This window comes from Lotus japonicus, chromosome 3 (assembly GCF_012489685.1).
Source record: "Lotus japonicus ecotype B-129 chromosome 3, LjGifu_v1.2".
Lineage (NCBI taxonomy): Eukaryota > Viridiplantae > Streptophyta > Magnoliopsida > Fabales > Fabaceae > Lotus > Lotus japonicus.
Window position 1 is genome coordinate 93,656,339 of NC_080043.1, and position 27,652 is coordinate 93,683,990.

General features: G+C 32.1%; 3 protein-coding genes across 5 annotated transcripts; 2 read left to right on the forward strand and 1 right to left on the reverse strand.

The window, feature by feature from the left end:
- Positions 1 to 18,072: 18,072 nt before the first annotated feature.
- On the forward strand, positions 18,073 to 18,924 carry LOC130747587 (heavy metal-associated isoprenylated plant protein 26-like). The gene is made up of 2 exons (XM_057600560.1): positions 18,073 to 18,233; positions 18,378 to 18,924. The coding sequence occupies exons 1-2, from the start codon at positions 18,150 to 18,152 to the stop codon at positions 18,762 to 18,764; spliced, it is 471 nt and encodes a 156-aa protein (XP_057456543.1). The 5' UTR covers positions 18,073 to 18,149; the 3' UTR covers positions 18,765 to 18,924.
- A 1,960-nt stretch (positions 18,925 to 20,884) lies between these two features.
- LOC130747585 (WD-40 repeat-containing protein MSI2-like) lies at positions 20,885 to 23,329 on the forward strand. The gene is made up of 6 exons (XM_057600557.1): positions 20,885 to 21,232; positions 21,319 to 21,630; positions 21,744 to 21,887; positions 22,298 to 22,422; positions 22,630 to 22,725; positions 22,906 to 23,329. The coding sequence occupies exons 1-6, from the start codon at positions 20,918 to 20,920 to the stop codon at positions 23,135 to 23,137; spliced, it is 1,224 nt and encodes a 407-aa protein (XP_057456540.1). The 5' UTR covers positions 20,885 to 20,917; the 3' UTR covers positions 23,138 to 23,329.
- A 469-nt stretch (positions 23,330 to 23,798) lies between these two features.
- Positions 23,799 to 26,929, reverse strand: LOC130747586 (basic leucine zipper 19-like). Of its 3 annotated transcripts, XR_009022429.1 has the most exons (5): positions 26,778 to 26,929; positions 25,775 to 26,636; positions 24,711 to 24,775; positions 24,244 to 24,308; positions 23,799 to 24,097 (listed from the first exon to the last, which is right to left on the reverse strand). XR_009022429.1 is itself a non-coding variant. In XM_057600559.1 (4 exons), exons 2-3 carry the CDS (start codon positions 26,595 to 26,597, stop codon positions 24,747 to 24,749), a joined length of 852 nt encoding a protein of 283 aa, XP_057456542.1. In that variant the 5' UTR covers positions 26,598 to 26,636; positions 26,778 to 26,929; the 3' UTR covers positions 24,166 to 24,308; positions 24,711 to 24,746. The 3 variants fall into 3 exon arrangements, 2 of the variants coding, with proteins under 2 accessions (XP_057456542.1, XP_057456541.1); XM_057600559.1 differs by lacking the exon at positions 23,799 to 24,097 and having other exon boundaries at positions 24,166 to 24,308; XM_057600558.1 differs by lacking the exon at positions 23,799 to 24,097 and having other exon boundaries at positions 24,166 to 24,775.
- Between the last annotated feature and the right edge of the window lie 723 nt (positions 26,930 to 27,652).

Genomic DNA, 27,652 nt, shown 5'->3' on the forward strand with positions numbered 1-27,652 from the left:
AAACATTCAATTGTAAACAAAATTTCTTAGATTGTTGCATCTCTCAAAAGAAATCTCGGATGGTTAGTTTTTGTATATATAAAATTAATTTTTGTTTATTAAATTTAAATTTTATAACAAACTATAGTAGTATCTTTTACTAACAATTGTAAAGGATAAGGTTTTTGTGGAAGTGTTAGGTTGACAGTTTCTATGTATGTAGCCGAATTGTCCATGCAAATGAATTTACCACGATATAAACAAATAGCTTTTATCAGGGTTTCACTTTCTAGTAAGATCATTTTCCTCATTTTGAAAACAGTGGCATCTTGTTTTTTCTGAATTATATTCAACCAATTTTGTCCACAATGATGTGATTTTGCAAACACGAAAATGAAGTGGTTGAAAGCGTGTATAGATAGATAGAGCTTATTATTATACCGTCCATAATAAAAAGGCACAAAAGCCAAAAGAACACGTAAATTCCCTTGTGTTACACAACGTTACCTTAGATATAGGAGCCCACCATATACCAGAAAACTAAGACTGGAAATTAGAAAAGACTTAATTAAATTCAATTAATTTATAGGAGCTAGCTACCTCACCATGCAGTGCATGACACAAATGAAAGTGCCAAAACGATGCAGCGCATAATTATAGGTTGGATGACTTAGGTTTAATCTACCCAAAATTAACAATATAATAGTCACAGCACACGTCCGCATAGCCTTTTTTATTTGGGCAAGCAAAAGGGATAATAGAGTCTAAAGAGAATCCAATTTGCAATAATTATTGCGTGAATACAGTGGCTATTTAGATAATCAATTATAAATTATGTTAAAATTAAGTCCACAAATCATAATGTGTGGTGTTGTGGTTGTTCACCTTATCTCTTAATCATGAGGTATGATTAAAACTTCACAAATTAAAATGAAGCACAATTTGTTGCCCTCAGTTTATCAAAGAGACTAGTCATTACTGTTAGCGGTTAATACTTTAGTCTTATATAAAAAAGATAAAAACAAAAAACTCCCACTAGTTCCTACTTTTTTTTATATGTTTGTTCAAGTTCCTTAACAATGAAATGTGACTTAGATTAGGCATCCTCCATATATAAATATACATATTTTTATTGGATAGTGAGGATAATCTTTTGAACTTGGGACGTTACATTGGACCTACCTTCTTGGAACCACACACCACAACCACATTGACACAAAATTCCTAGAGAGAAAAAGTCACTATCGGTTGAAATTTTCTTGGTTGGTTTCCTTTGGAGTGAACATTATTTGGGACCCATCCACATGAAATCTTCCATCTCCGGCGGTTCTTGTGCAACTGCAACCAAAGGTACAGTTCACTCATGCACACACAGTACTCACATTGAGTCTTTGACCAAGTTTTACAATATAATTGTCATCATGCCAATGTTATGAGACATACCCTAAAAGTAAATAATTTTATTAAGGGGATGGACAATATTTACAATAAGTGGGTTAAAAATTATAGTATTTAATTATTTTTTAAAATTTTCATAAATAATATTAATGCATGATACATCTATAATTGGGTTAAATATGTTTTTGGTCCTCTTTAATTTTTCATTGGTTTTTATCCCTTAAAATAACGAATTATTAATTTAGGTTACTCCATCCTTTTTTGTGACGATTTAAACTGCCACTAACATATAGCGACGGTTTATAAATCACCACATAATGTGTTAGCGGCAGTTTATCAGTAGTTATAATGGACCAAACTCAATAATTTGCTATTTTAGGGTATAAAAATCAACACAAAATTTAAAAGGGGATCAAAATCAATAATTTATTACTTTAAGGGACAAAATTAAAACATATTTAACTTTTTATAATAATGTTATTAACTCTAGGAAAAGTAATCAGCTCCACATTCTCAAGAAAATCCATGATGAAGATGACTTATAATAAGAAAAAACTACAAAATGTAGTCTCTACTTTATAAAATTATCGTGTTTTGAACTACTTCTATGTTTCCTTTGATTCAAACACTTTTTGTATACTTTGTCATGTCCATCAAGTAATTGAACATTTGCTAATTTAGTCTCACACACACACATTAATGGTGTGTTCACGTGGGCTAGCTGAGACAATGCTAATTAAGCACTGAACCTACTCATCATAATTAACCCTCACCGGCTAGTTATGCTGCTGCTGAGGTACAATACATCAAAACTTTAAGCTTTGTCCGACTCCATTACGTACCAATCTATGTATGTGTACATTATGTAGAAAAGTAACCACTCACTTTTGGTAGGTCTCATCCATATTAATTAAAGCTCTGGCTTGGTTTGGTTAAAGCAGAGGAATTCTGTGTGCTTTTGGTAATCTTATGAGGACCACCCCACAAAATGCATATATAATTGGAGGACTATTAATTTGTGGGTTGATCCTCTTTAAATTCTTTGCTTTGAAACGTTGCCAAAGGAGGATTGACCAACAAATTATGGTATGTGTTTAATTTGGTGATCGGTTGAGTATGATTTGGACGAATTATTTGTATTTTAATTTATAACAAAAGATATGTTAATTTTTTTTTCTTTAAGTGAATGTATAACGTTAGTTAATCTGAATATGTCGGTGTCTCAACAAATATATAAAAGCGCCTATAATCTCTTACGAAAATTATTTATAGGCGTAACTTATTGATCATGTGGCGATATGTGTAGTGTACGCTCGCCAGAAATAGCATATGCATGTGTTTCCAGTGCCGTTGAAAAGTAGTGTACATGAATCATTTTTTATTATTGATATGCATACGCACGATGGTAGACACCTTATTAATATAAAGATTTATGACCGTTTTGAACTGTCACAATTAATATACATACAAAAACGTGAAATGAAGATGACTATGGGGTTAACAAATTTCACTATATGTCTGTTCCACATGCAGTATGTCTATGCATGATACTGAATCTCTTAATACTTTTGTTCATATAGACAAATATAATGATAGTTGTTATATGGATAATTTAATTTAAATTTTATATTATGCATTGTTAGTCAATCACTCAATCATTTCAACATCTAGTGATCAAAGTACATTGTGATTCGTTAACTGCCAGAGTTTCTATTGTTGAAATTGATTTGATTGGTTTAACTATTGAGAAAAAATATATCCACAGATGAACAAGCTCAACTTCTTGGGTCACTGTGATGTAGCCTTTTTACTAATCGCTTTCGGCAGTATTATGCAATCTTCTATAAAAATCAATAGCATGTCGAGAATGCAAATTGTTATTTTAATTTGATATGCAACATCATTAGACAATATAGTAAATTGATAAACATCATCAATTATGCAGAGGATTAGAAAACGTAATTAAAGACAGACTGATTGAGCATATAATTTTTTAGTCGGTTAACAAATCTGGTTCTTGTTCATTATCAGCACTCTGCAGGTCCTACCACAAAACCTAATTTGTCACACTATACACAAGCTATGTCGTGAATGGCATTACATTTTTGGCATTTAGGCAACTGATAACAACTACATCCAGATAACATTTGTTATTATTATTTTATTTTATTATTCTGGTCATGAATTGCAATCCTACTATCAGTAACTTACAAGTAATTGCAACAAATCAGGGTATGCAGATAATAGCACCACTATTTTTCACATAAAATATTGAATTGAATCCCCATTGTATACAACTAGACTCAGAGAGGCACCGATTGACTTCTTGATTAGATCAACTTATTTCATTCAGTTCTGGATTAGATTAAATTATTACAATCTTTGCTTCTATAATTGGTTATGGTTTAGAACATCACCTTACATGCAATATAGTATAATTGAATCAACTACTTTATCTTAGAATCAATTATTATGCATTGAAATTTGTCTAATTTTGACCTTCAACCATAACTATATATAGAACATGTTAGTTTTCCAAACATGTACGTATGCGTCTGTATTTACGTTTAAGTTTGTGAAAAATGCGATACGAATTAACTAAAAACAGATTTAAACTCTGCTGGAATGTTTATGTTTAATTTTCCAAATATGTAAGTGTGATCAGATGTGTGTGTGTGTTTTTTTTTTTTTGACGTTGATCAGATGTGTGTTGTTGAACTTACATCTAATGTATTCTTTCTACATTGAGGCCGGTACACGCAAATCATGTGAATCATGGATTTGTCTTTTATGAGTGAAGGACACATCCCAATCCTATGCATGCTTTACTCTTGCGCATATACATCTTGTTCTAAGGGGTCACTTTTCTATGCTCCATTAGCATGAAAGGAGCTAATTAAGAACTAAGCTTCTGAGTGGTTCTCGTGCAGCTTTGACTACACCCTCTTCCCTGCTTGTTATTGTGCAGTACGTCTTTGATTTACCAGTCAGACTCAGTCAGTACTAAAGCATGTGTAAAAAGCTGAAATTGGATATGGATGCATGGTGTAGTCTTTGATTTACCAATATCCACTTTTTTTCTAGCTGAAATTGGATATGGATGCATGGTGTAGTCTTTGATTTACCAATATCCACTTTTTTTCTCAATGATTTTAGCCCCTAAACCCAAAGCAAAATATGCAGAGTTCATGTATGTTGTCTTTGTTTATTCTATTATTGTCTTGCATTGACACTTGACAGTATCTTAATTGTTTCCTGGAAAGTTCAAACTAAGGACAACTTGTTTTTTACCTCCTTCTCTGATTCAAAGTAGAACAGAAACAGAAAAAGGACTTGGCAGCTAACTTGGGTGAGTTGGGGTGTCCATATTTGAAAGGCTTAATACATCAGAAGACCTCTAAAATTGTAAAGGGAATCAATTCTAGGGCCTGAAAAATTTTCGCATCAAATTGGGTCCCTAAGAATTTTTTTTTAATTCAATTAAGGACAAAGGGTGTTAGACGGTGATGTGGCTTCAATTTTAGCCTACTCAGCTTTTCCACGTGGCATTTTAAATTTTTTTAATTGAAAAATTCAAAAACTTTATTTTTTAATTCCAACTCATATATTAAAACCTAAATTAAAAAAACCCAAAAATTTCCTCTTCTTCATCATTTGCAATTCCAAAAAATCATCTCCGTCATCCATTATATTTTTCCATCTTCAACCCCTAAACTTAAAAAACCCATAAATTTGCTCTTCATCATTTCCATCTTCAATCTATAGCTTCTCCTCCTCCTCCTCCTCCATCTCTTTCTTCACAGGAATAATCCCAAACTAAATACCTTCACCACTGGAACCACCACCACAGTGAACGTTGTGAGCAGGAAGAGCAACTTTGTGGGGTTTTTGTTCGTTGACCCCAAAATCTTCATTGAGAGGTGGGAGCTGCTGGTTGAAGTAGCGGCTGAAATTTTCAAGACTGTTGAAGGCAAGGTGGTTGCTTCAATTGACAGATCCGAACCCTTGTGCTCTGGTACGACACCATCAGATCTGTCACGCTTTCATTCCCTCGATGGTGGTTGCTGGTAGAACAAATGGATCTCGACGTTTCCTCTTCCAAGCTTCGATCTTCTCTCGATCTCACTCTCTCTTTGCAGAGGTGCTCTCTTGGAAAAATAGGAAGGGAAGGAAGAGGTGGTGGCGCTGGTGTGGGTAAGGTTTTGTGGTTGGGGAAAGAGGAAGAGAAGAAAGGGGTGGTGGCTGGAATGCTGGCTTGGTGGTTTAGCCGTTTAGGAAATTTATGGTTCACCAGATTAGGGATTATTAATTATTAGATTAGGTTTTATTTAGATTAGGGATTTTATTTAGGTTAGGTTTTTATTTAGATTAGGTTTTTTATTTTTTTTATTTATGCTTTAATATGAGTTGGAATTAAAAAATAAAGTTTTATAATTTTTCAATTTTAAAAAAATTAAAAATGCCATGTGGAATTGCTGAGTAGGAAAAAATTGAAGTCTGGCAGCATTTGGCCTTAATTGAATTAAAAAAAATTTTTTAGGGACCCAATTTGATGCGAAATTTTTTCAGGCACTGGAATTGATTCCCTTTACAATTTCAGGGGCCTTCTGATGTATTAAGCCTATTTGAAAATGACCAGCTTATCATTAATTATTGTTCCATAAGTCATGGACCAAAGGGACATAGGAACGTACCATAATGATAATGTGCAAGTGACCTTTACCAAAAGTTCTCTATTTTCAGATAAATATTAACTCCCTATTTATCTACCCGACCAAACCTAAAAGTGGATCATATGTTAAACTAGAAATTAAACTCGTGCGTTGCACGGGGTTTTTTTTAAGTTATATGTTAAATTTATCTTCGTATATGTACTAATATAGTAAATGTATTGTGTAGTAAATAATTAAAAATAAGATAAATATATGAAATGTAATTACATTGATAAAGTTTAATAAAATATTTATTGTAAACTAATTTTTTAGTATATTAAAAAATATTTTATGTTGCTTACTAAAATTAATTTTCAATTCATTTTGTGATCATATGTTTTCATAATAGTACACTCTCTATAATAAGTAAAAGGAGGGAAATATATAATTAGAGTTGAATAACTTAGTTTGTGTTTTGTGCAAAATGATGTTTCTCTCTTACTTTTATGCATGTTTTCACCTTGAAAGCAATGTTTGCAATTGAATTTTTATGGAAACAATGGTATAGAAAAAGTTTAATTATGAAAAATATTTTTAGTGATGCATATAAAAAATTATATTATTTATTGTTTAATAAGCATTTAATTAGTTAATATGCAGTTTGTAAGAAATTATATTTTTTAATTTAATTAGTTGATAAATGAATTAAGATAATAGTTTAATTATCTTTTTGGTACATCAGAAAGATACATTGCACCCTTCATGGATTGATATTTTAACCTCCCCCACCCTACCCACATGTCCTCTAGCTCTTGCCACTTGAGCTATCATTCGATGACAGATAATAATTTATCTTATTCAATATAAACTTTTTACAATTTTGAAGATAGTAAAAAATTGAAAAAACTTTATAAGTGCAATTTACAAACACAAATCGTTCTATCTGATGCATATCTATCATAGTGGTTAAAATTAACTCTTTAATCCATAAGGTTCGATCATTAAGAACTGTACTCTATGGGAGACCTTTGACTTTAATCACACTCGAGTAGAACATGGTTTCCTCAGTAGATGATACATGTGGCTAAAAAACTAACAAAAATTGTAAAAACTTAGTTAAAAAACTTCATAAGCTCGTCTACTATGAATATAAAGATAAAAATAAGTGGAAGTTGGTTAAGAATAATTTTTATTTTTTATGAATTAAGAAAAATTTTAAGTATACCAAATATAATTGCATTTAGGAAGTTCATTAAACACTTTATTGTATACTACTTTTTTTTTCCTATTATAGGTGAGTGCAATAATAATAAACCTCAGGAAAAGTTAGTGCAATATGTCTATACTTATGTAAAAATCATATTAAATATTATTACCAAAGACATATTTTTAATATAAATTATAATTATTATCAACCAAAAATTTCAAAATTAAACTATTTTGAAAAATGAATTTATTTGAGTTATTCTTTTATTTTTTTTATAATAAATATGATATGCATAATATTTTAAATATACCTTCTAATTTTATTAATTTATTTTTAATATATTTAATTTATTTATTATCACATATGTATTTAATTAGGAAAATTACTCTATTATAACCAATAATTACTTGATAAAAAATATAAAAGTAGCAATATTAAGAAGAATCATTAAATGATAACCACAATATGTAATTAATGTAAAAACTCAAGTGAGCTTTACATATATATATATAGATTTGCTGCACCAAATTATACTTAAATGTCTCTACCCAATCAAGGAATTTCAAATTTGAAATTCACCTTAGACCTCAAAATCACGTTAACACAAAAGTAGAAACATGAAGCTCATCTACTAATATGCTTTGGAGTATGTTACCAACACACATCCAAACAACTAGTTATACGTTAAGGTATGTAAGAACTTGACACACAACTGCCACAAGTTGGGCGTGTTTTAAAAAAAAACCACGTGAAACATAATTGTAGCGGTTCAAACCGCCAAAAAATGCTTGTACAGTTCACATGAGCATATTTTGTGGTGGTTTACAATCATCACAATTATATTTTGAGTGATTTTTTAAAATGCACCCAACTACGTGTGTGAGAACTTTAGTCAATGATTGTCATTTACTTGCAGGTAATTTTGACTATTGTTGATCTTTAAGTTCCTTTGTTTGTCAAAGCAGCAATAGTGATGAAGATTGATTGGCTAATAAAATATTATATTTTCAAAACTTGATTTAGATTGAGAGGTCCCTCCAGGACTTAACCCTCTTATCCCACGTGATGTATAAAGTAAAAAACAAAAAAGCCATGGGTCAATGAAGATAGTGGATTATCCCTGAATAATAGCTCAAGTGATAAGAGATAAATGACATATAGGATGACATATATATGCATGTCTAGAGATCAATCCTTGAAAAGTAAAAAAAATAACCCTTAAAAAAAAAGACTGATAAAAAAACAAAAGCAAGTGAGTGGATTAATTAGAAAATTTTACACATTAGAAAGTCTTGATTCAAATTTAGTATATATAAGTTAATAAGTTAAAAGTAGATTTGGAAATTAAAGGTTAAAAGTACATTTGGTCTCTCACTTATATCTTTGGCGTGCAAGTGGTCCCTAACAAAAATCAATTGCACTTTGGTACTCCGACATAAGCCTATGTTTGCCACTTTGGCTTTCAGTCCAATTTCGTCAAGAATTTAATGGTAAGTTGCCGTTGGCACTGGAGAATAAACTCTCTATGGGCTCGTTTGGTAGACAGGATAATCAGATATGATAGGAAAGTGTAAGTATATCCTACTCTAATATGTTGTTTGTTGCTCTAGTAGGATAAAATAACACAATCTTGTCTCTTATCCTATCATGTCCATAATATGTAAAAATTATCTTGAGGGTGGAGTTAGGATAGAATTATCCCGATAGGATAAGATATCAATTTCGATTTTTTTAGTACCATAACCATATATTCAATTATTTCAATATTTATATTTCATATTATTTATATAATATTAATTAATAAATATGAAAATATAAATTTTAGTAACATACTAATTTTATTATCTATCAATTATTAGTTGTTATTGCAAATTTAATCTTTTTTTAGTTACTCATTAATTTAATTAAAAATGAAATAATTTATTTTTTGGTAAAGAAATGAAATAATTTATTAACTAGAAATAATACCCGTGCGTTGCACGGGTTTATTTACACTATTTTTTTAAATATAGTATAAAAATTATTACAGTGTAATTAAATTTCTTTTGTATTAGTATTAAATTAATTTTAAAAACTTTGGTTGTAATATATTTTATTGATTTGGGTTCTCTGTTTTTAGGTTTATTATTGTGGTTTCAATTGCAGAGGTGCTGATTTATCATATATTCGGTTGTAAACATTGATACTCAATTATTGTCCCCATATGTTATTCTATTTTTCAATCATAACTAATCTTTAAAAACCAATTTAATTATTTGAAAAATCCTTAAGTGAATTTAAAATATTTAAAATTAAGTAATAAGGTTTTAATATAAGTTATAATAACATATCTTTTTTATTCTTTTTTATCAACAATAAAATAATTTTAACTTTTTTTGAACTTAAAATAATTTTAACTTAAAAATTATAATAAGTTATAATTTTAGTATCGTAAAATATTATTTAGTAAATTTAAATTTATTCAACTTTTGTTATAATTATTTTTCTCTATTATGCTTCCTCAAGTTATTTTTACTTCTATATAATAGATCAAAAATGGTATTAATTTTTTTTTCCAAATAATATACACATTCGACATAGTAATAATAATATCTTATAGAGACATTTTTTTTTAATTTTCAACTATTTTTTCGATATTAATTATTAATAAATATTTTTTTATATGTAATAAATAGTAATAAGTTTTATTTTTTAAAAATTTCTCAACTTATGATTAGTAACCAATAGGATTTATAATTATTATTATTAAAAATAATGTAAAGAATATAAACAAATTACTATTAACAATCTATTATTATCATTAATGTAAGGTAGTCAATTTCAATTATTATTATTTTTTAAAAATTCACCTCAAGTTTTAATGAATAATTAAAATTTAAATAATTTAAATATTTCATTTTAAATAAGAGAAATTGAAAAGTTTTAAATTTTAATATTTACTTTGAAATATGAGAAATTTAAAAGTTTAACAATTAATAATTAATATAATGAATAATAAAGTTGATGTAGTTTTTATTTTAGTTTTCAATTTTTTTATTTAATGTTTTAATTCAAAATAAATTTACTATTTTTTTATGTGTTTAATGTTATTTTTTCAAGTCTGCTTCACATATGTATGTATATATATATAATTTTATTTTAAAATTATTTTATCTAAATTAATTATTAATAAATATTATTTTGTTTTTAATTTTGATTTTTTAAATGCAAAGCTTAAGTCAATTTTAAGTCTATGAATGTTGTTATTTAATATAAGTAGTTGAATAGTTTTTTATCATACAAAATTTTTCAGTTTTAAATTTATTAAGTTATTTATTTTTTAATGTATTTAATATAAAAGTATGTGAACTTTTATAATTTAATGCATTTATTGCATGCAAAAAACACAAGTGTGCTTTACATATATATATATAGATATAGATGGTGAAAATATTAAATTTACTCACATAAAATAATTAAATTATCATTATGACTTGCTAGTAATTAGTTAATAAATAAAACTAGTATTCACTAACAACTTCTAACTTATAGATTTTGATTTATTAGTTGCTATTATTTAAAATTATTTATCTACTTATATAATAATTTTTTAATTTAAATATAAAATAATTAAAAAAATAATATTAGTAATAATATTTTTTATTTTGTTATCACTTGCAAGTTGCAACTACTAAGTTAAAAACAATTGGTTAAATATATAGTTTTTACATTTAATAAAATAAACTCCCTTTGGAAAAAAAACTAAAATAGGCTGATTAATAAAAATTAATTAAATTTTAGTTAATTTTAGAACGTGGGCTCATTTATAAAAATATAAAATTTTTATTTAATAGAATTATCACTTTTTTTTTGAAAATATTAATTTAGGAAAAAATTAAAACTATTATGTATTTTTTATTGAAAGGAATTTTCACGGTTTATACCATATCCTATCATTATTCTGTCCACCTCAAATATAGGATATGATAAGAGTTTATTCTACTATTATCCTATCCTGACCACCAAACAAGCCCTACAAGTATATGACCGTGCAAAGACTTTTTTTGGGGTAAATCCTTGCGAAGCCTTTAAGAGCATCAACTGAAATTTTTGGTCATGATTACAAAGAACAAAAGCCCAAAAAGTAAGACCAAAAAGGCTGCCAAACAAAAACTTTACCGCTTAGATTAATGGCCACTGGCCCTTCTTAGCTTTGGGCTTTGTATTTGTTTGGCCCTTTGGAATGCAAAATACCCATCTTCGACAAAAAAAATTATGTCCACTAGTATCATTGTGTTATTTCTTGTCTTTATGACTAGTATCTCACTTTTGTATAGTTTTCCTTTGTTGGTTAGGATCAGACAGGGTTTTAGGATATAATGCTTATTGCCTATATGTGTATCCTCAATTCCTAGTCTTTTGATCCTGTTGTTGTTTGGGCTTGCCCTGCGTTTGGGCCTTTCTTTGAATGAACCCTCTTTGACAAAAAAAAAGGATTAATGGCCGCTAGTGAAACATGGGATTCAATTGAAAAAAAAGTTTTTGATAAAAATTATTAATCTTGACAGCACAAAAATTATGTGATTAACTCTTTATCAAAATTCGCACATTATAATGTCATGATTCAAATTAAATAATATAAAAAATAAAAGTGGATTCAACAGAAGTTGTAGTTCCTTCATCAATTGGAACGGTAGACCAACCATGTAAAGCCTTTAGGAGCATATTGACAGATTAGAAACTTATTGTCATGAGTAAAAGGAACCAAAGCCCAAAAGCCCAGGAAAATAATACCCGTTAGATTGAGGGCCACTATTGAACATGGAATCGAAAGGAAAGAACAAGGTTGTTTGATTCCAATTTTAGTTTTCAGTTTTAAAAAAGTTTTTAGAAATATTTTTTAAAAACAGTTTTTAGAATAAAAAAAACAGTTTAAGTGACATGTTTTTCTAACATTTAGAGAACTTATATCTGAAAACTTATTTTAGCTGTTTTGGTTTTTAGTTTTAAAAACTGAAAATGAGAACTGTTTGATAAAATACTGAAAACTGTTTTGAAAACTGCAAACAAACAAACAAGTGTTGAAAGTTTTTGAAAGGTTTTTCTGATTTTTAACAAAAAAAATATATATGAAATATTTTTTTGATATTTTTCTTTCCGATACTCTACTGATATATTTTAAGAAACAGTAATGATACGTGGAACTCAACTCTCTTCCACATAAACAATATACGCGTTTAACAACAATATACGACTGTCGTTAAATGCAAAAAGTAAAAGAAAAAGAAAAGTGTTTATTGATCGGCGGGGGTAAATTTGTGGTTAGCCCAAGGATTTCAATTTTTTTATATAATTTTGTAGATTGTAACAGTGAGAACATACTTGATACTATAGACAAATTATTATTGTTAAAGAAAAATGAAAGTAGCAAGGGATGAATGGATGATGCATCTTGTCATGGAAGGTGTCTAAGGTCCACATACGCAGCACTCACCCACATGCATCGTCCATCACGGCACAAACAAATAAAATTGATATCATTATTAAATGAACAAGTTAACAACTGTACTAATCTCTTATTGCATTCGCTTGTGTCATGATCACATAGCGGACTTTAGCTCAATAACCCGACAGAAATGGATGATTAAAATATAACCAAAGATAGATGAATCAATTAATTAAGACCACATATTCTCATAGTTTGGTGCAATCTCGAAAGCTTCATGTCAACTTATTTGAGTCTTCTTTGTTTTTAGTTTTTACACATATAACATAATTTTAGTCATGTGTTCACATTAAATCATAATTGTAACTGTCTTGTTGGTTGTGGAAAGTAATTTTATAAACTTTTTTGTCGTTGCTTGAGTAGTCTTAGGGAATCTATAGTTATATACTGATATTTCCTTTGTCTCCCCTCTGAAAATTTCCATATAGGAAGATTTTTATATATAACATATACTAAGGTCTTGTACTCTTGTCTATATCTATATCTATATCTATATCTATCTATCTATATCTATATCTATTTATATCTATCTATCTATATATATAATAAAAGATAAGTTTTTGCAACCTTAGGGGTAAATTAGTAATTCAATTATTTATTGCATTGCATTAAAAATTTGACTATGGATATTTTGGTAAAAAATACAATTTATTCTCTTAGATTCAATCACAACCGTCCGTTTCATAACAACCTCATTGTCTTTCTATCTTCCCAAATACATTAACTAAGCTTAATTGTAAAAATCAATACTCTCATTCATAGGTGATCTTAAGTACTTTTTAAGAGACCTTCAATCTTCTTCAGTTTTTAGACTTTTAATCTTCTTCAAATATGAAATTAGAGGTATAAATACCCCTTTGACACTTACTTTTTCACCGGTTTTCTTCCCCATTTGTTTTTGCTTCTTATTTAGTTTAAAGTAGATTTGATCATTGACTCTTCAAGCATGACCAAACTCTCAAATGGTGAATGCTCTTTCATTGTATCTTTTACTTTTTCCTTCTATTTCATCATTTCTTTATCTTTTGCCAATTTTTAAAAAAGTTTGCAGGTTTATCAACTCTTGAGCTTCTATTTTCAAATATCATGATTTAGTTTTTGTTAATTGCAGGTTCAAATTATGCGAGTGGAGAAGATGATAAATGAGATTAGTATAAAAGAACAAATGTGCATACAATCATGATTTGAAAGGTAACTAATGAATTTGTATTTCCTTCCTTTAAAATGTAGTTCTTTTAAACATTTATACTTGAATTTACAAATTGTTATTTTGTTGGGTAAGGACTCAACTCGCGACATTTTTTGGCATGGCTTTGTAACACAAAAAAAAAGTAATTTGTACTTGAAATTTGGTTTAAATAACCAAGATGAAGGAGCTTTTGCTGCCATAGGTGAACAATTTGAAAAAAGTTTAGAAAATATTATGAATTAATATTATTTAGGAGCAATATGTAAGTTAGAAAATTTAAAAGTTTAAAGATGAGTTAAAATCAAATCTCACCTTAAAGTGTCTAATGATGACACAAAAATAAAGAACTTCATGAGGCAAAAACTTTTTCATTTCTCCAATCTGAATAACATGTGGTTACTATTGTGTAGAAAATATAAAATAAAATTGGTACGTCAGTTTTTAAAATAAAAAAACATAGAATTCAAAACTAATTTAATTTAAATAATAACAATGTAATATTAAAATTTAAAAAGAACGAAAAAGTTATTCCTGTTATGTGTGGTTAAACTGTGTTTATTGAAAAATATAGTAATTAATATATCAGTTAAGAATTTTGAAAGGCATGATTAATTAGTTAGAATTTATACAATATATTAATCCTAAAAATTGAAATTTGATAGTTTTAAATTTTAACATAAATTTTAGATAAACTCCAAATAATTTATTCATGTTGTGATGTTGATATTTTAATTTAAAAACCACACAACACATTCATGATCATAATGATAAGATAAAATAATTTCTTCTTTAATGATGAATAGAAAAATAACCTTTGCACTACAAAAGTTTCAGTTACATGTGGCTAATATCATAATATGTGTTTATTGAAAAATTTAATGGTTAATATGTGGTTAATAACACTCAGGAATTCAAAAGGATATGATTAGTTACTTAGGATTTACAGGAAATATTAATATTAGCCTTTTAGAAGTGAATATTTGTAACAAGATTTCATAGGACATGACAACATATTTAGATTTATATAATATATTAATTAATATTAATATTAACCTTTAGCAATTCACAACCCTTTCACCTACTGAATTATTTTTTCTGTTTAATTAATATTAGTTGCACACTAAATAAAAAAGTTAATATTAGTTATAGAATTTCATGAGACATGATAAATTGTATTTGATTTATATAATATTTTAATTAATATTTATAATAATATTTAACAACTAAAGGTGGGAGTTTTAGGAGTTTTAACATTAAATTTGATATGAATGTCAAAATAAATATGGACTAACCCTTTCACTTTCACAATTTTTTTTTAAGATTATAGTTAATATTAGTGTCACACCAAATAACCACACCAAATAATGAGGTTAATATCAGTTACAAAATTACAAAAGACACATATAATGAGTTTTGATTTATTGAATAATAAATTCAATAATAATTAATATTAATCCATAATTAAAAGTTGATGACAATGGTTTTAATACTAAATATGATATCCATGCATAATATAACCTTCTCACTATCCATTTTTCCTTGAAGTTATATTTGAAAGTTTCAGTTCTCATATAAGTGTCATGCTATATTCTTCTTATATTTATCTCGAAACTATTTAAAATGGGTTTATCATTATTTGATTCATGAGTTAAGAAATTCCAAAGGGCACACATATAAAGTTACTATTAGTTTGTTTCGATACCATTTTATTTGAGCTTATTAGAGATTGGAGATTCTCTACTAAAAAAAACACTAAATAAGCTCTAATAAGTGCTTTTTATTTACATCCAAACGACTTCTGTGATACCTTCAAGGACGTGTGTTATACAATTGGGTACTTTGCAGTTATCATATCAGTTTTCAATGGTAGAATTTGTTTGGAAAAAACCTGATAGTATTTAAGTGATGATATTTTGAATAGATAAAGACTTCTTATGCAACGTAGTGATGAATATATTTTTAATCAGAACTCATACAAAAAACGTAAATGTCAATCCCAAAATAATAATAAAAACTTGCGTTTCTATAAAATAAAAGCAAACACGTTCATCAAGGAAGAGAAACTTACAAAATTTTATTTTCTTATATCTAAAATTAATTTCATTCTTTTAATTCATAAATTTTCTTTCAATAAACAACAAAATAACACAAATTTAGATAAAAATACACAAAACATAAATAATCCCCGTGCATCGCACGGGTCAAAATACTAGTTATATATATAAAGTAAGGTTAATTAGTGATGAACTAAAGCTTTGAAATATTGTTACCCTCACGGATCTTTTAACTTTCCCCAAACTTAATTAAGTGTGAATAAAATATATCAAATAAATGATGACAATGACCAACTACAAGTGTGGCATATATTATTGGAATTTGGAAGGGGAAAAAAATAATCTTCAAACTCTTATCTCACCTTCACCTAGCTAAGAGATAAAGTGAGATACAATATAAGACCATATACAATGGTTAAACAAAAAATGTTTTGTTTAACCATTTTCTACCCCATTTTTTCTCTTCCCAACACTCCACATCATCTTCTCTCTCTAATTCAACAAACTCTCAACAATTACTCACTCCAATGGTTTTACTTAACTCTCAACACCCTACCCCACCACTCACCACTCACCACTCACCCTACCCCACCACTTTTTTATTTCACATTTTTATTTAATTTTATATTTTTTTTTTATAATTACATAAAATTACAATTATCGATTTAAATTAAATTAAAACAATAAAAGCTTAACAATTTTTTTTTAAATATAGACTATAATTCTGGGTGTTGAAATGGTGATTGTTGGGATCCATTTCAATACAAATACTAATATATATAGATAAATAAGATGGTGAGAGAGATAAAGAGAGTGAAAAAACTTGGTTTTTTTTTCTGTGTCCAAATCAAACGAACCAAGTCTCTATTTATAGAGAAAAAAAAATCATGAATTTTGGTATAATTTTTTTTTTCAGAAAATATTTTTTTTGATGAAATAATCGAGTTTAAAATATAAGGAAAAACGAAATCTGGAGCAACCAATCAGAACGAGCCACGTGTCAGGAGCAAAAAAAAATAATTTCTCTTTCCTGCAGACAAGGCGCGTCACGCGCCTTGTCTGCGCGTGTGGCACACGCGCCTGCGGTGGCCACTGGCCTCGCGCCACGTGGCACACCGCAGGATCTTTAAACTTGTTGAAAATCTTCAACAAATTTTTTCTCTCTCCCCCCTTTCAACAAACTTCAACAACCATTAAACCATTTCAACAAAATTCAACATACTTAAACAATAGTTTCAACCATCCATTGTATATGGTCTAAGAGATAACAACACGAAAAGAAAGAAAAAAAAAAGAGAAAATGAGATGAAAAGTAAGAGTATAAAGCAAAATTTTGGATAAGTTAATAATAATGTCATTGTTTAACCTCCTTCTTTATGGATTGTTTGAACTTTAAAAAAAGGTCGTATCAATATAACATTATAAAAAAATGGTTTATTTAGTCTAATAATTTAGTCTTGGTTTTTTTACATAAGAAAGATAAATTACACATTTAGAGATTGATCTCTGGATCTCCCTCATCCAACCCACATACCCTCTAGCTCTTATTACTTTAGTCATCATTCAAGAACAAAAATTAGCATTGATTTAACCGACCTTACTAATTAATCATCAATACACATGCATGGTTACTAGTTAGACACTTATATATGGGTTTTCACTTTTTTTCCATTAAATTTGTACACATTTCTTATTTATCTCTTTTATTTTCTGATCATAACATTGATTCGGTGCATCTCTCTTCTCTATTTTCCTTTTCTATTTCTATTTCTAGTGTAATAAAATTAGGGTGTGAATATAAACTTACTACCATACAAACCGGCCTTCCTTACATCCTTCCTGTTCCTCATCCAGTAACATCAAAATCTTCCAACAGCCACCCCCATACTCTTTCTTTCGTACCTCTATCGACATGTAACAATGTATCATCATGTACCTGAGACCAATTAGCCTGAGGCACGTGTCCTGAAAACATAGAATCAAGACAAAAATATTATTAACCGACATCGGTGAGTATTTCATTCGGATAATTACTCAATTCAACCATATATATTTAACCCACCGACCTGTCAGACTCACTCTGTCACATACTTCCTCGCTATAAATAAACGTAGCAACAAACAAACCAACCAACCAACCAAGTAACCAACCATTCAACTGCATAATTTCATTCATACACAACAACATGGGTGCCCTGGATCACATCTCTGAACTCTTTGACTGTTCTTCCTTTGGAAATTCCAAATACAAGAAGCGCAAGCAATTCCAGGTACATATAATTTTAATTCAACTATTATATTGTTTGATTAATACTACATAGTAGCATGTAACTATGCATGATTGTATAAATGAAACTGGTATATATTATTAATTGTTTGATTGGAATATTGATTGATTTTTGATGAATGATCAGACGGTGGAGGTGAAAGTGAAGATGGACTGCGAAGGATGCGAGAGGAAAGTGAAGAAATCGGTGGAGGGGATGAAGGGTGTCACCCAAGTGGAGGTGGAACGAAAAGCAAGCAAGGTTACAGTTACAGGCTATGTGGAACCTTCTAAGGTGGTGGCGCGTATTGCTCACCGCACAGGTAAGAGGGCGGAGCTGTGGCCATATGTGCCGTACGATGTGGTGGCGCATCCCTATGCTCCCGGTGTTTATGACAAGAAAGCGCCATCTGGTTATGTTAGGAATTCGGAGTATGATCCCAACGTGTCCCACCTCGCTCGTGCTAGCTCCACCGAAGTTAGATATACAACCGCTTTCAGCGACGAAAACCCCACCGCTTGTGCTGTTATGTAATTTCGCTGTTTCATTGCTTTTTTTTTTTTTCTTGTATCACATCGCAAAGGGTGGAGAAAAGAAGATGAAAATAGTGAAAGTATAATAGGATTAGGTGATAAACATGTTATGTTTGGGTTTTTATTTTTTGCTAGGGAAATATATTATCTTTGATTGCAAATTATTTTTATTTTGATTAATTTGAGTTATTGCATGTTTTTGAGTTGCTTCATTTAAAAAAAAAATTCAGTTGTACTACCTTTCACAATAAACTTCTTTTTGTTATTGCACATGAGTTGTGTAGTAGGAGGTTGTCTATCTCGTTCAATTTACTTTTAACAATGAAGTTAAATGTATAATCGTGGCCGATGAGAATAAAGCACACTTTCTAATGGATTATTTATCATCACATCAGAAAGATTAGTCACTGATTTTGATGGTGGATATCCTGGTTTAAATTAAAAAATATTATACACATTATTGCGTGGATGTTGTAGTTCATTTCAAATTTCAACTACAATTTTATCTGAAATGACTTTCTTAAGGTGGCAAGTGGCAACCATCTCATTTTCTAACACCTTCCTTTTGGGGAAAATTCAAATATGTTTGAAATTCGCATGGCTCTAATAATGCCTAAAATAGGTGCCCACTAGGGTGGGCAAGTATCAAAATGGTCCACCGGTGCACCATTGATTCAATACCGTTAGATCTAAGATTCTTAGAATATTCTTCAAATTGATGGTTAAGATTGAGTGAACAAGAAAAGGGTACAAATGTAAATTGACCATCCTCTTCCACACCCATTCTTGCTGCAGCTCTCGTTCATCTTCCTCTTCGGCATCAACCACGTCGACAAGTTCTATTGCAACAAGAGAATCGTCCTACACCTTAAAAAACTGAACATGTTCAAGGAAAAGGAATTGCATCGGTGGTTTCAGATCTGTGTTTGATTGACTCCTCCCTTCAGAACTGGGTTTGAATCACTCAATCGAGATCTACTCCCACCGCTCTGCCTCACCGCGTCACTACTTGCATGTTGAAAGCTTTGCACGTGATGTTCTTAAATTTAATGGATCTGCAAATTCATTTGATTGTCCTTTGAGTCCACCATAAAAAGGAAAAGGATGAGATCGAAGCTTTGGTTTCCACAGCATGATAAATCTGGAGTTGACATCCAAGTTTATATATTTGAAATATGGAAGATGTGGTCCACGCATGCCTACTTCTGGATTTCAAATTTGTGTAAAATGAGAGATTTGATTTTGTTGATGGATCTGCATCTTGAAGCTAAGAACGGTGGTGACTGGTGACAGCTTGAAGTTCCAGAAATAAAAAAATAATAAAAGGACCCCGAACTCAGAAAGGGGGAAACATACGAGAGAAAGAGGGAGAGAGATGAAGGCATGGCGACACAGTCGTACCTCGGCGGCGGCCGCGCGTGAAGGTTGTCGCGGTGGTGCGATGAAGACAAAGTTGCTCTACCACTAGAATCAACATCTTTAATTTTTTCGATATATTTTAATATATTATGAATTACTGATATAGCCCTCGGTGCACCGATGGACCAATTTTTAAAAGGTCCACCCTAGTGGGAACCCCTAAAATACATATAAGAAATATGTTGGTGTTAAAACAGGATAAATGTTATAAAAGAAAATGTTAGGACCAACATCCTCTTACTCATAAACTCTCTCAATTTCTTTAAGTTAAAATTTTGTGTTTATTTCTTTTCATATCTATTAAATAAATGAACTCTTTAATATATAAAAAAAGATAAACAAAATGTTTCAATTGACAGTATCAACCCACCTAATGAATCTTAATCCAAATTTTCCAGTGAAGAGGTATTTGAATACCAATTTTCAATGGAACCTCTCTAATTGATTGCTTTTAAAAGGAGAATGAATGTCACCTTCACAACTGTGAAAGCAAAACGAAAAGAGGAAAAAGCAATTGCATAGCACCAAAAAAAAGTGCAAAAGTAAAAGGATGAGATTTAAGAATGATATTGAAAAAGAAAAAGAAAGGGCTAGAACATGGATGATGGAGCAGATAATGGGCTTTGAGATGAAATTGAAGCCCAGCCCAGTGAAGCCCAAGTGTATCCACTATAAAAACGTTGCATCATTTTTTGGCGCGAGAAAACAAGGGCTTCGAAGCACAGAAAACGAAAAATGGCGGAAGAGCACGAGAATGCACAGACAGAGGCAGAGGTTGAAGAAGAGTTCTCCGTTTGGAAGAAGAACACTCCTCTGTTGTACGATTTCTTCATCTCTCACCCTCTTGTATGGCCTTCTCTCACCGTTCAATGGCTCCCATCCACTCCTCAACCCCACTCCAACTCTTCCTTCAACCTCCACTCAATCCTCTTAGCCACCCACACCGCCGACGACGAACCCAACTTCCTAATGCTCGGCCAAGTCACCCTCCCTGTAAACACATTGCAGCCCATCGTCGCCGCTGATCCTCAAAACCCCATTTTACCTAAGGTTTGTGCTTGTTTCTATTAAAGTTTGCTTGTTTTGTTTATGGGTACCAACTGTTCGATGAAATGCCGCAATGGTTTTACTTGCAGGTGGAGATTACCCGGAGGATTCCTGTTGATGGGGAGGTGAATCGAGCGCGATCCATGCCGCAGAACGCTGATATTGTAGCTGCCAAGACTTGTAGCTCCGAGGTTTATGTGTTTGATTTTGCGAAGCAACGAGGGGATGGGAATGAGCCTGATTTGAGGTTGAGGGGGCATGATAAGGAAGGCTTTGGCTTGTCCTGGAGCCCTTTTAAGAGTGGGTATCTTTTGAGTGGTTCAAATGACCACAAGGTTTGCTTGTGGGATGTGCCGGCTGATTCGAAAGGGAGCGTGCTTGATGCGGTTCATGTTTATGAGGTAACACAATGTTGATTGTTTGATGCTTGTATGCTGTGCTGAATTGGAATTTCGCCTGATTGGTTGATTTTGCTGCTTTAGTGATAGAATTGAACTTTTGATTGTCATGTCAGGGCCATGAAAATGTGGTGGAAGATGTATCCTGGCATTTGAAGAATGAAAATTTATTTGGGTCTGTTGGGGATGACTGCAAGTTGGTAATTTGGGACCTGCGGACAAACAAAGCCCAACAATCTGTCAAATCACATGAGAAGGAGGTAATGTTGTTACTTCAGAATCCTTGCAGTATCTTTTATTGTTCTTTAAGCATGTAATAGAGCAGAAGTTCATGTTTTCTATCAATTAGAATTACCTGAATTTGTGATTGAAGATCTTTATACTTTCTACTGATAGCATAAGATTATGAAAACATTCCCATTAGGCTTTTTGCATGCTATGGGTTTGTTAAACACTGCAATTTGTTTGGACCATGAGGGAATACTGTTTCTTGTACTGTGTTCGATTATGCCTTCATTTTTGGTAGTTTGTCGCTGTTGTTTAAGTAAAGCTGATAATATTTTCCTGATGTTGTTTTGTACTTTGGCCTTGTCTTCTCTTCTTTTTGACCCTTTGCTGGATTATAATTTTTCACTGACAATGTTATACTCTGCTTTCTTTTTTGAATCAGGTGAACTTCCTTTCTTTCAGTCCATATAATGAATGGATTTTGGCTACAGCATCCTCAGACACCACCATTGGTCTCTTTGATACACGGAAGCTGATGGAACCGGTTCATGTTTTAAGTAGCCACACGTACGTACTTCATCTGTTATATTGTGTTTTTCTTGGTACTGCTACTAACTTGCAGTAACAATGGCTAGGTTTGCTGGTTAAGTACTTATCTTTGTTGCTCTGTAGATACTCGATACCATTTCTTATGAGAGAGAACTGTTAAGTTCTAAGCTTAGGGAATTCCATTATTTTTTTTTCTCACCTCTTTGGTTTATTCATAATTTACAGAGATGAGGTATTCCAGGTAGAGTGGGATCCTAATCACGAGACTGTATTGGCTTCTTCTGGTGCTGACAGACGGCTGATGGTTTGGGACATTAACAGGTAGGAACAGACTCCTCAAGAATGCTAAGTTTTCCCCCTCCTTCTTAGAAAATTGTTACTTTAGTTTGATTTGTACTAAAAGATTATTCAGGTGCACATGTACAAACATACTAGACACTTCTACAAACTGAGTATTAAAATTGGCCCTGCACTTCATGCTTAATTTTCATGATAATTCAGGGTTGGGGATGAGCAGATAGAGGGAGATGGTGAGGGCGGTCCTCCTGAACTACTCTTCTCTCATGGTGGTCACAAAGGGAAAATATCAGATTTTTCATGGAACCAAAACCAGCCATGGGTCATCTCAAGTGTAGATGAGGAAAATTCTCTCCATGTCTGGCAAATGGCTGATAGCATTTACAATGATGGTGACGACGAAGATATGTGGTATGCTGCTAATGACCAACACTAACCAGACCCAAGCTCGGAGGCCATGCTTTCCATGTCATTGCTTTCAAAGCTTTGTTGTTTTGTTTGAATGTTTTGCTATCTTTGAAGTTTACTACCAAATTTTATGCTAATGTATTGCGATGGTTAAGAGTTGAAACAATTATGACATAACATTATCATTGTTAAGGCAATTTTTTTCCTTTTATGGTTTAAACCACAAGTATCCTCGTACTGTTCGATATAAATTTCTTCTGTAGCTCACATGTTCGATATAAATTTCTTCTGTCATCTTCTGAAACTTCAGTTTTATATGACATTTTAAATGGTGTTAACTAATTAAATAACCCTCTCCGCAAGTCGATAACTATGACGTTAGTTTCGGCAATATCAAACATTTCTTCCTATTTTGCGCCAACCAATGCTATCCTAATTCATGATGATTCACGAGTTCCTAACAACTAAATTATGGTTATATAGGTGCTTGGTTATTTTAGTGTAAAACGTATCCCAATCTTGATGTCTGAGAACTTGAGACAGTAAGCTATAATGGTGTTAAGTTTACTTCGTCTTGAAACCCCCAATGTGCTGTACTATACTACGTTTCAATTAGCAACTAAATGCGGGGAAATTTTTACAAACTTTATCCCCAACGGTGAACGAACAACGTTATTCGAAGTAAAAGATACAATCATCAATCATGTGTTTTATTCATCATTCCAAGTCCAATATAGGATTGTCAAGAGGCTCTGGAATTAGCGAAATCATTGCTCTCTAAAGGTAGCAAAGTTCCATCTAACCTCCACTTGCGTTCTCAAATTCAAACTCACTTGTTTGTCTTAAATTGTGGAAAACAGAAGGCCACACGCAAAATCTTCACCTAGACGACAACAGTTCCTTCTGGATATAAACTACAATCATCGACCGATGTCCAGCAATTCTTCCGGATATAAACTACGGTCATCAACCGATGTCCAGCAATTCGCTAAAGACAGAAGTAAATCTACTCAGAGGAATAGAGATGAAAAATATAAAATCATAAAAGCAACGCCGTCGTCAACCGCACAAGCCAGCTTTATTGTTTCACTCACACAAGAGTTTATATTACACAAAATGACATTGGTGTCTCACCTGCCCACAGCACAAAGCCACAAAGTACCGAAAGATGAAACACAGCCCCCCATCATCCCCAAGTTCTGTAATCCAGCAATAAAAAAATTGCGAACTTAGAAAACATGAATCACCACTTAAACAGCATTTGCATCAAACGGAACAAAAAACTAATAAAATAATTAGCAGATTTAAAATTGTATCAGCAGAAAACAATTACGATGTCAGTTTAAGGCGTAATCAAAACACCATGAAAAAATTGCATTGAAAAGCACCAAATTCGCCTCAGCCATAAGCTATGCTGACTACTGATCAACTCCTGCTTTTGCTTAATAAAACATCTATCAACTACTAGCCCTCCATAGTAGAACAGCCATCCAGAGCTCGACAATGCAGTAGCGGGTCAAAAAGAGAAGATAATTTACAAAAATGACTTGATGGATAGCTGATGCTGCAACTGGTAACAAGTTATTCGAAGGAGATATTACCATGTCAACAACGAAAACCACCACTTTATTAATTCTTCAGCCCGCTGTTGCTGCACGAGATCCCCCTAATGTATAAAAGTAAGTCCATCAGATCACTTAGCAAGATAAGGACAAAAAATATGCAAATTCCATGTCCTAAAGTCATTAACATCAGATTCAATCCAATTAGAAAATGGATAACACAGACGAACACCAAGACAAAACAAAACTAAGAGTGGGTGGAGAGACCCACAGTGACATCAAGTAGCAACTAGCAACGAAGCCTCCCGACTGAGGGAAAATGCAACCACACTTTGATGGACTCAATCTCAATTCTTTTGGAATGGGGATAACCAGATAAGAAATTAATATTATCATATTAAAAAAAAAGATTCAGTCTCAGCCTTCCTTGTTAAAGTTGGAAAGAATGTTAACTCATACATGTATATAGCATCATGTAGTTTACAAGATTCAGTGAGACTGGTAATAACTTAAAAATGTGGCACTCTCACATCAGCTAACAATCATCCTATATATAAAATCTAGCAATCAGATTTCAGCACTAGAACTTCATGACAATTATGAATTTTAGCAATTAAACATAATGCAAAAAGAAAATAAAATAAAACTGTTACTGTATGTGTATGAACATCTGATTTCTTAACTAGTGACTGTTTAGGACTTAACAGAAAACAAGCAGCAAGTCACATTCAGAGCAAGCAATGGATGCTTCATCCATTTTGCACTCTATTTCTTTCTCTCAAATCTCAGGGCTTTCTATATTGAGCGTTTACAAGGCCAAAACTAGATAACCAAACACACAATTTGTACTAGATCAGAGACAATGACCAAACATTCTAGGCAGAACAATCATCAAATCATGCACCAGCAATTTAGTGTCCCTTCGTATATGCGTTTTTCTCAAAGCAAGTAATTCTAGAATCAGAAATTATGCGCGTATATGGCCTCTCACACGCAGTCACAAACATATCCTATAATGAAATCAGGTATGAATAAATATGAATTAAGCACCAAAATTAAAATCAGAAATTGAGTGCAATCAATCAGCCATCAAGTGACCACACCTTTTCTTTTATTAGATGGAGCAGAGTTGACATTAGACACAGCCTGCCCACCTCCACAACCACGAAGATCCTTGAGCCCCAGATTCTGCCCTGCAAGACACTGGATGCCCTCAAACTCACACCCACCAAACCCATCCCCGTTCAGCGACGCACCGCCTTCAGCAATCCTCCCATCTTCTGATTGAAGGCAATACACCCGGTCTTCACACTGCAAGTTGCAAGGGTTCATCACATAAGAACCGGGCATATTCACCCCCGCCATGTTCGAATTATTCGATTTCTGATAAGGAAACGACCCAATCTCCCCTTCAATCCTCCCCCTGATATCAACCAACAAACACTTCAACCTCGCAACCTCGGCCTCCAACACAGCCTGCCCCTGCAGCTTCCTCATCAAGTGCTGGTTCAAAGCCCTCAGCTTAACAACCTCATCCTCCAACGACGCAGCCCTCGCCTTCTTCTTCTCGCGGTACTTCCGAACCGCTTCCTTATTCCCAATTGGCCGTTTCTTGCTACCCTTCTTACCACTGCTTCCACTGTTATCCCCATTTCCATTCTCAGCAGACTCAGCAGTGTCATCAGTGTTGTTCACCTGATCCTCCGAAGTCACAGGCACGATCTTGGTGTGAACATGATAACATGTATGGGTGTGTGAGAAGTCAGGTCCAGGAGGGTTGCACGTGTGGGTATGGGTGCAACCGTGCGTGTCCTTGAGAAGCTCGTCGAAGAAACTGTCCATGGAACCGCTGCTGGGAATCTCGCCGCCAATGTTAGGACTCGAGAACACTTCATGGTTGGAGAAATCGAGCTCGCCGTCCTCCATCGCAACCAAATCCGCCGCCGCCGCTGCAACAACCACCACCTGGTCGGAAAAAAAACACCGTTCGTGAATGGGAATTTTCTCCAATTGAATAGGAGCAAAGTGAAAGGGTTGAATTGATGGAGAAATTAAGCGTGATTGAATCGAATTGGAAACCCTAATTGAGAAAAAAAATGAACGTACCAGAAGAGAAGACAGAGGAAGAAGAAGCGATAGGTTGAGATGAGAGATTGATTCCACGATGATTTCTTTTTCTTTTACTTTTTGGCTTCCTTTCAACTCAATCGCTCTCAATTTATTTATACGTGTTTCAACTTTCAAGCAATAATAATGTTATTTTCTCAGGTATTGAATGAATCAAATTCAATAATTCCCAATGGGGGCCCCAAAAACTTTGGTTCCACACACACATGCACGCCGACGCCGTACGAGTACGACTATAGCTATATACTCCTAGAAAACCTAATTTTTTGTGGTTTCAAATTTCTCATTTTATTAAATCTATTTATATAAACTATATTACCGAGGGATAAAAAGTAATTGTCTGAACTTTACATCGAGAGTTTGGCTCTAAAAACTTCATTCTTGAGGAGATCTTTGACCTTTACACCTGTTTACATGGATTTTTGGTAAACAAATATCCTCTTAGTTCGACTAAAGGAAGTTTAGATTCAGGGTCCTTTTGGGAAAACGCTTTGCCAAAGTGTTGTGTGCGTGTGAGTGTTTTTCGACAACAACGAATCAGTTTAAATAGAACTGAATTTCATTAAGCACGGGTCAATTACAAAGAAATCACATACATCAAAATAACACAAAAGCTACAAGAGATATGGATCTCGACAGGAAAATGCATAAAGGAACTGGGAATTAAGAAGCTTAAATACAAGAAAACTAAAGTGTTGGTTCTGCAACATACTCCTCCATCATCACGTTTTGCTCCTTGAGTCTCATTGATGCGGACATTCGAAGCTTGTTTGGTGAATTTTCAGAGTTTGAGTTGGGAACCCCTTTTTCTGCTGCTGCTTTTCCTATTTATAGTGCTGCTTCTTCCTCCACGT